The 15,485-nt window shown below is 42.0% G+C and overlaps 1 protein-coding gene across 5 annotated transcripts in view; it reads left to right on the top strand.

Moving 5' to 3' along the window:
• ankrd12 (ankyrin repeat domain 12) overlaps positions 1-13,635 on the top strand; it is a 42,462-nt gene extending 28,827 nt beyond the window's left edge. For 3 of the 5 annotated variants that reach the window (XM_044367383.1, XM_044367385.1, XM_044367384.1), the window contains 10 exons: positions 178-249; positions 697-837; positions 1,839-2,042; positions 2,262-2,404; positions 3,246-3,393; positions 3,724-8,168; positions 9,803-9,901; positions 10,169-10,312; positions 10,721-10,816; positions 12,272-13,635. In XM_044367383.1, coding sequence (XP_044223318.1) covers positions 178-249; positions 697-837; positions 1,839-2,042; positions 2,262-2,404; positions 3,246-3,393; positions 3,724-8,168; positions 9,803-9,901; positions 10,169-10,312; positions 10,721-10,816; positions 12,272-12,457 — 5,678 coding nt within the window. In that variant the 3' untranslated portion in view covers positions 12,458-13,635. The remainder of the gene's footprint in view (positions 1-177; positions 250-696; positions 838-1,838; positions 2,043-2,261; positions 2,405-3,245; positions 3,394-3,723; positions 8,169-9,802; positions 9,902-10,168; positions 10,313-10,720; positions 10,817-12,271) is intronic. The other 2 variants (XM_044367387.1, XM_044367388.1) reach the window with 1 other exon arrangement.
• The last annotated feature ends 1,850 nt before the right edge of the window (positions 13,636-15,485 follow it).

Here is a 15,485-nt window from a genome sequence, read left to right as displayed (position 1 = left end):
GTCTGTATTTGAGTACTTGTGAGATGAGGAGGGTGTGAGAGAGTGAGCGTTAATGCAGTGCTTTCCCACCCCTCCACCCTCCCCTTGCTCTCCCCCTCCCTCCCTCCTCTCCTCTCCTCTCCTCTCCCTCCCCCCTCCCCCCTCCCCCCTCCCCATCCTCTCTGCTTTGCACTGTAGATGACTCAGACCCAGGCCAGTCGAGTGAGACCTGGGGAGAGAGATTAGTGCCTCCCTGCAGGATATACGCAGGTAATCGCTGCAGCCCGATCCTCAGCCCCTGTGTCCTCTACAAGTCACGTCACCCACTTGCGCTGCCATGCTGCTTTAAACGCACATACACACATGCACGTGTGTGTGTTATTTATTTATTTATTTTTTTCCCACCCTGCATCTCCCCCTGTTACAGCTCACGCATGTCTTTATGTTTTGTAACAACCGACCGACGGAGACGGGGGGGGGGGAGGGCGTGAGGAGTGCCGCTCACACTTGGCTGGCTTAAGAGAATGCTGTCTTTTTTAGGGTCCCCTTTTTAAAAACAAAAACCTCATGCTTGTCATCTGTTTCTCTGCGTTCCCAACAGATACAAGGGGAGGAAGAAAAACGGTGTCACTGTGATGATTTTAAATTGCTGTTTGAAAAATAAACCCTTCTTTTTGTGGACTGTTTTTTTTTAAATCTTTCTCGGTTTCGTTGCAGATAAAGATGGACCAGACAAGAAGAAGGTGAAAAAGGAGGCTGGGGGCAAGAAGTCCCAGGCTCCCAACCTTTTGTTTGGGTATCCTCTGTCAGAGCGCAAACAGATGGCTCTCCTAATGCAGATGACTGCCAACAGTCCAGGTTTGTGTGCCTGCCCTCTCACCTTAACCACATCCTCAAGATGGCTCAGAGTATATTTACTGTTGGATGACTCATGCTTCTGAGCATTTTGACAAGCATGCTCTCTAATATTTCAAGGTTGTTTGAGTAAAGGGCAAAGTCTAATATTTAATGTAACTGCTCCACTGGAAAGAAAGCACTTCTTTGTTATTTTATGAGATCTTTTCCTGTTGCCATCCAATATGTAACCGAGTAAGTTGGCTGACTTTTTCAGGCTCACAGTAAAACCAGGCTCACTAGTAACTTGCTCATTAAAGGAATAGTTCAACGTTTTTGAGAAACACACTTTTTTTCACTTTTGAGATTTAGATAAGAAGATCGATATCAGTCCGTTCAATATGAAGCTTGTGCCAGCAGCCGGTCAGCTGAGTTTAGCATCAAGACTGTAAACAGGAGGAAATAGTTTCCCTGGCTGTCCGAAGGGAATAACATCCACCTACCAGCACCTCCTAAAGCTCACTAAATAACACTTACATCCTGTGTTTTTAATCTGTATGAAACCAAGGTGTAAAAATAACAATTTGTGCTTTTTATGGGGTTATATGCAGGACTATTTCTTGGATTCGGTGCCTTCCTGGAGTCTTGTAATCATTGTGAGGTTGTGGCAGATTTGTTATCTTTAGACAAAGCCAGGAAGCTGTTTCCAATCTTATGTTAATCCAAGCTCACCAACTTCTGGCTGTAGCTTCATATTTACCTGAGAGACATGAGAGTAATCTCGCCTGACTCAACAAGAAAGCAAATAACTGTAATCTCCCAAAATGTTGAACTATTTCTTTTATACATACCCACTGAAATGCAAAGACAGACACATTGTTAGCATACGCTATCAGGTTCACAGAAAAAAACAGTCTTCACTTTAGTTGCTCAATCTTGTGCCTTTTTCCAGGTAGTTATATCAAACTGTGGCAGGCTTTTGCTTTAAGCATCAATTAAGTGCTTCTCTCTCTGCCCGTAACCAGACTCAACTCCCAGTCACCCCTCACAAACGACCCCTGTGCAAAAGAAAGTCCCCAGTAGTGCCTCGTCTCGACAGAAGGACAAGGTCAACAAGAGGAACGAGCGAGGGGAGACTCCCCTTCACATGGCAGCCATCCGGGGAGACGCCAAGCAAGTTAAAGAGCTCATTAGCCTGGGAGCTGATGTCAACGTCAAAGACTTTGCAGGTACGATGCCCCCGAGAGGAGGTCATTTAACTGCTTTCATCATGGCTCAATGGTAGCTCTTAATGACATAACAGCTGCTGATTTAAAGGCGATATCTCCATGATGTGATAACAAAAGCACTGTGCAATTACTACATTCCTCTTTATTTGTCCTATTACTGTTATTAATTGTATTTTTCTTTGACTGATCTCTCAGCTGTCTCGTTTCTGTCCTCACCAGGTTGGACTCCTCTTCATGAAGCCTGTAATCTCGGTTACTACGATGTGGCCAAAGTCTTAATAGCAGCAGGTGCAGAGGTGAACACGCAGGGTCTGGATGACGACACGCCGCTCCATGATGCTTCCAGCAGCGGGCATAAAGATGTAAGAGCTTAACTTTAAATTTGTTTTGTAGTAATAACGTATGGCATGAAAGTAAATTGCACATAGAAACTCTGATTAAGGTCTGAAATTGTTACAGAATGGATTAAGAAAAACGACGTTCCAGTGTGTGTATGTCAAAGAATGTTATGTAGACATTTTGGCATTTGATGATAATAATTGTTTTAAAGAATAATCTTGAGCTATAGAGTGATTTTGCTAAGACTGCCTACCTATTCACCACCTGTAAGTCACCATATTTAGCATAACATTTGATAAATTGTTTATAACACACTATAGTGTTGTTATTAGCACATAGAAGTGTTAATTCATGTATTTGTCACCAAATATAACTCCTCATGTGTGCACCTTTTAAAGTGAAGGGTGGTGTATAAACAGACAATGAATGACAATATAGTAAAACACAGATGTAATAAAATAAAATGTCTTCATAGGAGAAGTTATGAATGAATAGAGAAATATCATTAATGTTTATTAATAAACGTAAATGTCCTTTATATCTGCCTACAACTACAGTAGGGTGTTATTAAATGTCTGTATATGGCTTATAAATGCTAAATATGTTGTGTTACCAAGATTTACACATTTACCATCATGATTGTGTTTACAATAGCACAACAATACGAAGCAGTGTCATTGCATATAATAAAAAGTTTGATTGCAGTTGCTCTAAAGAACAATTTCAGATCAGTTTTGCTTAGATCTACTAGTCTTTGCTTTTGCCCTGTTTTTACTTTTGATTAAATTTGACTTTTTTTACAAATGCTGTACATTCTTACAATTTTTATGTTTGTCTTAAAACTTCTCCTTTTGTTTTATGTAGATTGTGAAACTACTACTACGCCACGGTGGTAATGCCTTCCAGGCTAACAAGCGCGGGGAGCGCCCGGTGGACGTGGCAGACTCTCAGGAGCTCGAACAGCTATTAAAGGGAGAGGTGTCACTGTCAGATCAAGATGACAGCTCTTCAGGTATGCAGAGGATGCTGTAGTGTTTTGGCTGACCTCCTGCTTACATTCACACATTAACATACTAATTTTAATGCAACAGGACGCTTCTGTCCGCTGTTCCACATAGCGTGATGTGTACATGAGTACTCACTATAGGTGAACCACATGGGGCTTAAAAGCAAATGTCAGCAATGTGTTGAGGGCTTTAGGACTTAAATCATGGAAGCTATAAGTTGTCACAGTGTTGGCAGTGTTTATATGCAGCACAGAGCATTTCATAATCATTCTTTCATCTTAAACAACTGTTTTGTATTGTACCATTTTTAAAAATGAATCTTATCTCCTCCGCAGAGTCTGAAGACCCACCATCTGTCAATCCATCCAGTGTGGATGACAACATGGAAGACTCTGATACTGAAAAGGATTCAGATGGCAAACCTGCCACGAAATCATCGTCGTCCGTGCCAGGGCTGGATGAGTACGAGTTCAAGGACGAGGAAGAGGAGGAGGATCTCAGTAAAGCCCTGAACGACAGACACATCCTCCGGAGGGAACTGCGACAGAGGGAGAAGGAGGAAAAAGATAGGAATCATGTGGCAGGAAAGCAAAGTGGCAAGGGGGATTCCTCCTCTAAATCCAAAAAGCAAAAGACTCCTCGAGTCCACTGCAGCTCTGATACCTCCAGCGACGAAATGGAGAGCCTTTCAGAGAAAAGGAACTCGCCCACCTGTTCTCAGAGTTCAGAGAGCCTCAAGGCAGACACGAGGTCTAAAAAGGACAATGCTGAGCAAAAGGACAAGGGCAAAGTTAAGAGGAAGAGCAAAAGCCAGAATAAAAACAAGGAAAACCAAGAGGATGGGAAAGAGAATAGCAAAACTTTAGTCCTCTCTCTCGCAACTGTGTCGGAGAGCACAGATAAAGGTCGGGAGGAGGACTCCTTCAAGATGTCTTTTAGTCCTAAAGACGACTCATCCGTCCACCTCTTCCATTTGTCATCCATCAAATCTCCCAAACTGAACCACAGCCTGACAGATAAACAAACACCACTTAAACAGGAAAACACTAAGATGTGTGTTTCCATCAGTGACAGCTCATGTCCGGTGGATGGTGTCAAGTACAACCACTACACAGACGCAGACTACTGCACTGAAGGCTCCAGCACCAAGGGGTGTAAGCACAAGGAGAAGAGCAAACATCAACAGAAAGACTCCAGTGTAGACGGGGACGACGGCCGTTCAAGCCCTTGCAAAGATGGTAACATCGGAAACAGTATAGACAGCACTGAAGGTGCCTTACGGAAGACCGATTTAGACGGCAAAGTAGTAAAGAAGCATAAACTTAAACATAAGGAGAAAGACAAACACAGGAGGGATTATGAGGCAGAGCGGAGCCGCCACAGGCAGAAGGAGGCCAGGAAAGACAGCCACAGGAATTTGGAGTTTGACAGAGAGTTCTGGAAAGAAAATTTTTTCAAAAGTGATGAGACCGATGAACCTCTGCCAGTGAAAAAGGAAGGTGAAGACAACGGCTCAGTTCAGAAGACCTCTGATTCCTCTCCTGTCAAGGATGAGAAAAACACAAAGGAGAAACACTCCAGCGGTAAGGAGAAGAGGCCGAGAGAGGAGCGAGAAAAAGACAAGGCCGTGAAAAAAGAGCGGAAGGAGGCTGCTGGTAAAGAGGAGAAGGTAAAGGATTCGAAGCCAAGTGAGCGTGACGAGAGAGTGGACTGCCACGGCTCAGGGCGGATTCCAGAGGAGCCGCTGCAGAGCAACAGCATGAAAGAAGAGACAGAGGAGAAACCCATAAGTGGGATCACAGCTGATCAAGAACAGCTGGAGCCCTCTGAGAAAGGCTCACGCGAGAAATCTGACAAGAGGCTCCCAGGAAAAGAGAAGGATTCTGAAAAAACAGAGAAAAGGCATCCTGACAAGGAAAAAAAGGTTAAAACGGAGCACTCTGACAAAGCAGAACCGCAGAATTCAGTGGATCGTTGGAAGGAAAAAGAGAGAACAGCCATTTCTTCCCACTCGCCGGGAGATAAAAACTACAAAGAGAATGAAAAACTGAAATCTTTATCCACAACAAAAAAGCATGAGGACAGCAGGAAAAATAAAGATAAGTTAGACAAACGGTCCGACAGAGAGAGGCAGGACAGAGATTATAGTGCTGGGGATCACAGAGAAAAGGATCGCACAAACTCTGATAAGAAAGGAAAACCTCTTGAGAAGACCACAGATCATAGTAAATCTGATCGCTCCAAAGAAAAGGACTGTGACAGGAAAAAGAGAGATAAAATAAAAGATGGGACTCTCTCCTCAAGTTCCAATCTGAAATTACTTTTAGAAGAGAAGAAGAGCTATCTGTCTGAGAGCGGCAAGTCCTTATCTACAAAATCAAAGGAGGAAGTTGTGAGAACACCGGAGAAGGAGCGTGACCGGAGAGACCGGGACAGAGATTCAGATAGACACAAGGACAAGGATAAAGACAGGCACAAAGACCGCTCCCAGCAGGCCAAGATCAGCAAGGCCAAACCCAACGAAACGGATGCAGATAAATCCAAATCAAAAGCCTCCCCTGCAACACGAGACACCAAGCCCAAAGAAAAAAGGCTTGTGAACGATGACTTGATGCAGACCAGCTTTGAGCGCATGCTCAGCCTGAAAGACCAGGAAATCGAGCAGTGGCATCGAAAACACCTCGAGAAAATCAAACAAAAAGAGCGAGAACGGCTTAAACAGCGACCTCTGGCGGACCCAGGGAAATCCAAGCCTAAAGACAGAACAAAGGCTGAACCATGCTTAAGCAAAGACCTCATGCGCTCGAAAAGCTCCGAAGCCTCTGATACCCATAGCAGAGAGAAACCCCTGAAGGACGGCACTAGCCCCAGAACAATGTCCCTGGATGGAAAGAGCCTGCCCTCTATCAGCGCAAAGGTCATGTCAGCCGTGGAAAACTGTCTGACCAGATCACCCCGGCCAGAGAGCGAACGCTGCGGCCTCATGTCCAGGTCAGTGTCCTTGGTTTCTGTCGCTAGCTCTGAGGATTCGTGTCAGGCCACAACATTAACACCCAGACACGTCGAGTACGACTCTGACATGAACCTGGAAGCCTCAGACTCGCAGCCCGCATTCCTCCAGTCTTCCCTCGTCATCCAAGCCACCAGATCGCCGTCTGTGCACGATAAAGATTGCAACAGTCTTCCAGATGTGCAGCAAACGAATCGGACGCTGCTGTCCGGCAGACATGAATCTCCTTACCTCAGGGCCATTCTGGACGAGGACGCCAACTCGTCGACTGAAGGTAAAGCTGTGGAAAATCTGCCAAAACCCAACCCGACTACGACCACGGGAGAGGAGCTGAGAACAAGAGAGACCTCAGCAGAAACAGAAGAGAACCTCAGTGGTCAACAATATACGAATTCAGTTGCTGATTCAGTCGCGGAGAAAGAAGGGAGCACTCCTGGCTGCTTGACACCACAAATGCCAAACAAAGATCCTCCAAGTAAAAACCTCACGCTTCCACAGTCCAGCCTCTCACAATGTAGTGGTCCTCAACCTGGGTCAACAGAGCCGAAAGCTCCTCCCTCCTCTGAGCCTCCTGTTGTGAGGGAAGTCCAGTGTCCTGAGAATACGAATCCACAGGCAGAATGTCCCAACAAGGACTCCGATCTACCATCGACGCCTACAGCTTCTCTATCTGCTGAGCCGTCGGCGCTCACAAACACAAAAACCCTCCAGCAGAAGGAACCTCTCCCATCCCCTGCTGTGGAGAACTTGCAGCAGACGGAGTCGGGTACAGCACAGGTTTCTGACCTTAAAGAGAAACTTGTGGAGAATGCTGATGGAGCAGAACAAGAAAGCATGGAAAACGTCTCAGAAAGCTTGAGAACAGAGGAGATGGAAAGTCCTGTACCGTCCACCAGCGCACACATTCCCAGCTCCGCTGCAGGGGAGTCCTTGCCAGGCTGTAGCAAACCAAGCACCGAGTCCAAATGTTCTCAAGAAGATACGGATGTAAACAACTATGACTGCAAGAAATCAAAACCCTCTAGTGACACTGCCAGCCCGTGTCTTGATGCTCAGATAGAGAAAATGGACAGCGTGCCCTGTGCGAGCCCCGAGCATAAAGCTGAAGAGACGTCTGATGTCCCACAAACCTCTGAGAACAACAGTGTTGCTGCTGTTTCTGTTACAACAGAGAGTTCCTCAGCTGAAAGCAGCCTGGGCGCAGAGAGCTCCTCCGAATCCAAATCAGAGTCCAACTCAGAGCCGATGGAGGTGACTCCCGCTGACGAGAAACCAGAGTCGTCTTCGGGCGGAGAGGAGCAGAGTCTGAGCTTCGTCCAGCCGCCGCCACAGACCGACCTGAGCAGCAACGCCTCGGGCAGCTCCTCTCCACAATCTGCAGACCAGGAATCCGATTCCTCAGGCACCAAGATCAAGGTTCGCTCCACAGACGAGGACATGGACATCCACGTGCCCCACCCGCGCAAGAGGAAGATGCCGAAGGTGTCGAGCTCCCAGGCGTGCTCCACAACTCAACAGGATAAGGAGCGGGGCCAGCAGTCTCTAGCGGCTATAGTGGACTCTGTAAAGCTGGAGGAGATAGAGCCCTACCAGACGGAGAGGGCTAACCCGTACTATGAGTTCCTCCACATCAGGAAGAAGATCGAGGAGAAGCGCAAAGTGTTGTGCAGTGTCACGCCCCAGCCACCGCAGTATTATGACGAATATGTGACCTTCAACGGATCCTACCTGTTAGATGGGAACCCGCTCAGCAAGCTCTGTATTCCAACAGTGAGTTTCTCATCATTTCCTTTTGTATTTTGGTTAATAAGTGTTAAGAAAATCCTACAGTGATGTGAAGAAACACTCATTATCCTGCAGTCTGTAGTAGGATTGAAGGTTTCCTATGATGTAAAAATGATTAATTCCTGTGAACGTCTCTTTTCCAGGAATCTCTTGCTTGATTTCTTTACTTTCTTAAAACAGGACTCCAGATATTTAATCATGAAATTATGTTTATTCAATTTATTTTACACTTTTATTAGAATATTTTTAGTAGAGCAACAATTCCTCTTAAAGTACACCATCTTTGACTTGGAAAAAAAAAAACACAATACAGACAACAGACAGTCATACGATCCTGTTTTTCAGCAAATCCTTTTTCAGTTTTATGTCCCAGTGGTTATATGGGATCACATGAGTATCTTTATAGAGCTGATCTGAGGTTTTTACTGCTCGCAGTGATTTTTGTCGGTTGTAACTTTAAAGCGATTTTCTTCATTCAATGCTCCACCTGTTGAGGAAGGAAGGAGGTCTTCATGTCCGATTAAGGCCCTTTTTTTTTTTTTAAAACATCTACATAGTTTCATTCCACTTCATTCACTTAATCTAAGTAATACTCTATTGGCCTAAATATGAGATGACCCTGATTTTATAAGACGACTCCCCTCTTTCAGCACCTGTTTTTGGAAAAAGACTTTTTGCAGATACATCCCAGTATAGTCACATACTTGCTCTCTCTCCCGTCAGGCTCTCGGAAACAAAATTATTTTCAGACTGTTTGTCTTTTTGAGCTCCTCATCATCTGTGACTGCAGTAATTGGCAGCACGACAGATTCGGTCCTCATCATGTTTCTGCAGTAAAGACGTCAGAAGACACTTTGGACTCGTCGTTTTTCACTCGTCATGAATTTATTTCAGCCGCGGTCGAAAACACGTGTTTGCACGAGCTCTCAGAAGCTCCTGCAGGTCAAACACTTTTAGAGGCGACTTATGCCAACAGACACACTATAAACAGACTTTAAGACACTCGCTAGCCTAGTAACATTAAGGTTACAAACAACCCATAATGCAACACTCCCTGCAGGACGGTGCTTTCTCCATTCAAAAAGATTATATAATGATGAATGACAACCTTCACTTCAGGCCAATATGGTATTTTGCCTCCCAGCTCAACTGTAAACTGTCATTTTTAGCATGAAAAGTCAAGTTTGGCAAAACTTCACATGAAATATCAGATTCTCAATTCCCAGTTTTCCACCTTGGTCTGTAGGTATTTGGACATTTTTGTTGTTTTCTCTCTGTACTGAAGGACATTAGGCTCAAAAAGAAAGTTTTAATTACTGACTTTAAGGTGAAAGTGTTGAAGATTAAGTTTTTTTTTATCACAGCTGATTGTATTTCCCGGCTCTCAATTCTCAGCCTCCATTTTAAGCCTCTTTGAGTCTCATAAGCAGGTCAGGAATCGATCACGTTAGGACGGCTTAAAATAGCTTTAAGTAAAATTTCAGTCATGGCAAAAGAAAACCAAATCGACAGTAAAAATACTTTGCTGGAACCGACAAACCTGCATGATGGCTCCTCCAGACATCAGGCTGCAGCGTCGTTAAGTGTTTTTTGAACCTTCTCCATCTCCTCTCTGACAGATAACTCCACCTCCGTCATTACCCGAGCAGCTGAAGGAGATGTTCAAACAGCAAGAGGTCGTCCGTATGAAACTACGACTACAACACAGCATTGAAAGGGTTTGTACTTTTACTCTTAGGACTTTGTGTTTTTAATTATCTGTCATGTTTAGGTTTTGGTTGAGTACCTTTTTGTTTTTAGACGTTTTTAATGCTGCTTGTCGAAGCTCAAATGGAACAAATTGTAAAAATACCTGAATCTCTGGTGTTCTGCCACCTTTATGACGACATTGAAGGGACATCAGTGCTTAAAATACACGCTGCAGATGTTCAGATTGGACTCAGGATATTGATTGGAGCCGTTTTTCTTTCTTCTTTCCCCGCCAGGAAAAGCTGATTGTTTCGAATGAGCAGGAAGTCTTACGAGTCCATTATCGGGCGGCAAGAACACTAGCCAATCAGACTCTGCCTTTCAGTGCCTGTACAGTTTTATTGGATGCTGAAGTTTACAACATGCCTCAAGACGTCCAGGTGAGTGTCACGGAGTAACAGTCACATGTCACACTATTAACATCTTTACCTCAGTGCCTTTTCAGTTGTTCATTGCGTCAGTTATCGATTTATTGTTTAAGTCATTTTCCAGCAAAAATTTTACATTTTTTACTAGTTTAATCTTTTCAATTTTGAGGGTTTTCTGCTTTATTTGTCTTGTGTTACAATAAACTGAACATTTTGGTTTTTCTACTGATGGATGGACAATACAAGCCACCATTTTCTAATTTGTTATAGATTCATCGTGAAAATACTCAACAGAATAATTGACACTGAAAATAATCGTTAGTCGCAGTAGAAATAACATGTTTGACTGTTTGTTTCCAGTCATTTACTTAATGATGATTTTATTTAAATGTGTATAAATACTGTGTGTTTGTTTCACAGAGTGACGACGGCAAAACATCAGTCAGAGACCGATTCAACGCCAGACAGTTTATGTCGTGGTTACAGGATGTTGATGACAAGTTTGATAAATTGAAGGTAAAATCACTGTGATTCTTTTTTTTTTTTTTATTCTGGTCTGACTGGAATCCACTGTGTGTCTCGTAAAGAACGTCCAATAACATGTTTTTATATGAAATCCTGTAGTTTTTGTTTGTTTTTTGTGTGTGTGTGTGTGTGTATGCTGGAAAGAATTTACTATTTTTAGTGATTACGTCATGTTTATTTGTGGTTATTCATCCCTCAAAACTTAAGTTTCCTTTTCCTGAAACACCAAGGTTGCATCCCAGCGGCTAAATTAGATTAACGCACGCTCAGTTCTGTGTCTGTGATCCAGCGCGCCGGTTTTCTTAATCAGTCTGTAACATGACGTGTTATCCAGTCAGAAAGTCACTGAACAGATCAACTTAGCCAAACTCCCTCTAAGGTTCCTACTCAAGTTGAGATGTTTACTTGAACCTTTTATAGCCTGACACTGAGTCTACTTGTTAGTCAGTTAACAGATTATTTCTTTCCACTCGTGGCGTCTCATCGCCAGATATATAAAAAAATAAATAAATAAAAAAATATGAAAATGTGCTGCCTTTTCCTGAGCAAAGACTGGTTGAAGAATATAATCAGCTCAATGCTCCTGATGAATATTGTTACAAGTCGCTGTTATATTTTATATAACAACAAATCACAGATGCGTCTGTACATGAACTCAACCGTACAAATGTACTGACTGCAGCAGAAGGGAACGCCTGACAATTATGGATTCATTCAGGCAGAGAAAGATTTGGACGACAGACAAGATCAACCAAAAGTGCACATGTACTGTATACACACAGGAACTCGTTAAATAAAGGAGTATAACCGACATTTTAGCTTTTTTACAGAGGCTGTTTCAACAACAATACTAACTGAAAACAAAATTCTTGGAGGGGGGAGGAGGAGAGAAAAAAAAAAAAAAAAACATGCCATGAATATCTTCTGTGTGCCTGTAGCTTCTGGCAGGGTTAGTTGTTTTATTCCCTCTGGAGCCACTCGTGCTAAATATGTAAACACTGCAGTCTGGAGATGAGCGTCGACCAAATACCACAGATTTATTGAGTCCAATTATATCACATTATGGTTGTTGTTATGTGAGATTGGTCGTTTCTTTTAGCAGAATTTGTGAGAAACATGAACCGAGGAACGTTTGATAAGATTTTGTTGGGTGGTCTCAATCTAACGAGACCCTTCTGACTCTTCTCATCTACGACTATGAAGGAAATTATGTAAAGTCTGAGTTTTAACAGTGTGTTTGCAGGATAAAGAGATCAGTTAAAAGCAGATTTTGTTCTCTAAGTGTCTCCTAGTTTTTGGCTTGTTAGCTTTGGTACATTTTTGTCTTTTTTTTTTTTTTTTTTTGGTCCATGTCTTCCTTGTGGGGGGGAAAAAAAAGGGCATTCTTGATCTAAATGAGAACATCTTTTCAGATGAAGTAACGACGTGCCTTTTTCCCCTCCACAGACATGCCTTCTGATGAGGCAGCAGCACGAGGCGGCGGCTCTCAACGCCGTGCAGCGACTGGAGTGGCAGCTCAAACTGCAGGAGCTGGACCCGGCCACCTACAAGTCCACCAGCATCTTCGAGATCCCCGAGTTCTACATCCCGCTCGTGGAGGTCAACGACGACTTTGACCTCACCCCTATATGAGAGCCGTAGGGACAGACGTGCTTCGCCACCACAGCGGCTAAACGGGACACGAGAAGCAGCCCCACCACCCCCACCCCAACCCACCACCCCCCACCCACCCCCTCCCCGCACATTCGAGGAAAAGGAAATGTGAAGCACTTAGAATGTGGCGGCAATATACAAAAGAGCACTTAGAAACGGGACTCGAGAGCTCAGTCCAAACAGGCGCGCCCACCACGAGGACTTGTCTGTGTACTCAGACCTGTGTGTGGGGCAGCGGGGGGGGGGGGGAGGTAGGGGAGGAAGAGGAGGGAGGATAGGGGGTCCAGGCCACAAATGAAGCCCAGGAAGCGGAGACCAAAAGCCGGGGTCGGGCAGTGCAGGAAAGCTGCAAAGTGTGGACGACGAAACCACCTGCTTACTGCTCCTCATCAAGCAGGGTCACACAACTGAAAGATTTCAATTGTTTTCAAAGTGCGTGTTCATACATTGTGTACAGACTGTGCTCTTAATTTTTTTAACTTATTTTATACATAAAAAAAATTGTGCATTTGTAAATAGCCATGTAATTATTGTTTTAAACTTGTAAAAACAAAAAATAATAGATATTTTGATTGTAAACTCGTTCTGTCTCATGTTTTAATGGACCAAAGTTGGTTTTTATATCGAGTGTCCTCTTCGTCCGTGATGTTCTCGTTGTTGTTGGCTTAAAAATCTTAAGCATGTGTTGGCTTTTGTTGTGTTTTTTGTTTTTACTGTTTTTTCTTCCTTCCTCATCTGGAGTTCCACGCCACAGCTGGTGTTTTTTGACTTTTGGCAATTAAATGCTGTGCATGCGTTGCGTTGTTTGTACTTTTTTCCTAAAAAGCTGTACTGTGGACTTAATTGTGAGGTTTACTGAAGTGTTCCAGCTATTTTTGCGCCATTGTGTTCTGTCCTTATTGCGGCCTCACTCCTCATGTGTTGTCCATTGTGTCTTGCGCACATTAAAGTCTGTTGTGGCTTCCAAGGAGAAAAAAAAAAAACAACAACATACTTTTACAGTTTCAATGTGAGATCACAACAAAACCTATTTTTTCAACATAATGCCTTTTTGAACGATAGTTCTAAAAAATGTCTATTTTAATATTTACTTGTTACATGACTTGTACATATTTGTAATATATAATTGAATAAATTTTATTTGTTGTGAAATTAAACTGGGTTTTGATGTGATTAATCTTAATTCAGCACAAGAAATTAGTGATAAAATGATTTGTTGATGAATCTATTAGTCGATCATCAGAAAATGAACTGGCTGAGTTGGATTATTGATATAAATTTGTTGATCTAGTAATAATATCAAACATTTACTGGCTCCAGCTTCTCATTTTGGAGCATTTTCTGCTTTTCTCTATATTCTACAATTGTAAATTAAATATTTTGGGGGGTTTTAAGTCAGTCAGATGAAACAAGGTTGATAAGATTTCGCTTTGGATTTTTCACATTTGTAGCATAAATGATTGATTTTTTTAAAAAATCTATTAATGAAATGGTAATGGAAATAATTCTGAATTGCAGCCCTTTAAAAAAGGATAAATTATTTTAACATCAGGTTTCTCTAAATGAGTCATCATTCTCTTGCAGCAGTTTTATTCTCAGCCAGTAGATGTCGCTGCTCACAGCGCTGCACAACCAGACTCACTGCAACTACAAATAGATAACATGATGGTTTTAGAATAAAAACAATCACCAATCAAACTCATTGGTGGTCAGAGTCTAATGAGAAAATGACTCTTGAGTTTGTCTTGATGACATGAGTGAAATGTTCTAGCAGTAAAGATGTTTATCATACTGACAATGTGGTAAAATGCACGCAGAACCTCATAAATGAAAGTATTTTATTCTACACAACAGTTTTACAGAATAGTATTAAAGTGCCGTGATGAAAAGTAACTAAGTACATTTATTCAGTAACTACTTTACATGACTTCTCCCCATGAAGGTCTTTATAGTTACACTATATTTCACAGGGAAATATTCTAATTTTTACTCCACTACATGTATTTAACTGCTATAGTTAGTTGTAGTTAAGATTTTATTTGTAAAACACATGATCAGTTTATAGAATATGGTGCATTGTTGTAGATTACACTACCCAAAAGTATATAAAAATGTTAAAATGTAGCTCCCCCGTGACAATATTAAAAAGTTGCTTACAATTGTAGCTCAATCTGAATGTTGCAAGTACTTTTTGATACTTAAAGTACATTTTACTGCTACTGTTTTGTATTTTTATACTGTGCTGTTCCTAATTTTACTTAAAATATTTCAATAGGCTACTTCTTAAACACTTGCTTTGTATACGTCTTGTATCTTTAGGGGCCTTCATGAAGATCAATGTTCAGTTACACAAGTGTAAAACTTTTTATTTATTTTTTACTTATTTATTTATTTATTTTTTTATCTTTTGGCCTCACCAGCATGCTCAATTTGTCATTTTACTTCCCAACGAAATTACTAATGTGCACTTTAATAGAACAGACCAAATGTTAAAAACACCTCAGTGTTTAAAATGACCATAAAACAAAAACTGAACTTTATAACATTCATGGAAGTGGGATTGATGTATTTAACTTTATCAACGTGGCACATAAACTGGCAGCTGGATGTATTTTCAAAAGGATAATTCACCTTTTTTTGGTTGTTGGTGTGCTGTTACTTGTGTCATGATCTATTCGTCATGATTGTGCAAACTTATTACATTTTCCATGTAAAATGTCAGTGAATTTAAAGTGAATAATGGTTTTAACTCGCCTCATTTAAACGCACAACCATCATTTAAAAAAAAACTGCTTCGTTCATGAGCAAAACTTTAAATATGACCATTAAAGACTTAAATTAATCTACTTAAGATTCAAAAATTATAATTATCATGTTTTAATAATATGACTCAGCAAAATTGCATTCTTATCTTGTTGAAATGAGTCACTCTTCCTCAATCTGATTCAAATTAAAATTTGCCTGCCCCGGATTGAAGGTGTGTCTGTTCCTCGCTGGCCTTCCTGCC

The sequence above is a fragment of the Thunnus albacares genome, chromosome 12 (assembly GCF_914725855.1).
Source record: "Thunnus albacares chromosome 12, fThuAlb1.1, whole genome shotgun sequence".
NCBI lineage: Eukaryota > Metazoa > Chordata > Actinopteri > Scombriformes > Scombridae > Thunnus > Thunnus albacares.
Note: the sequence above shows the minus strand (reverse complement) of the source record. Positions and strands in the feature narration are given on the sequence as shown.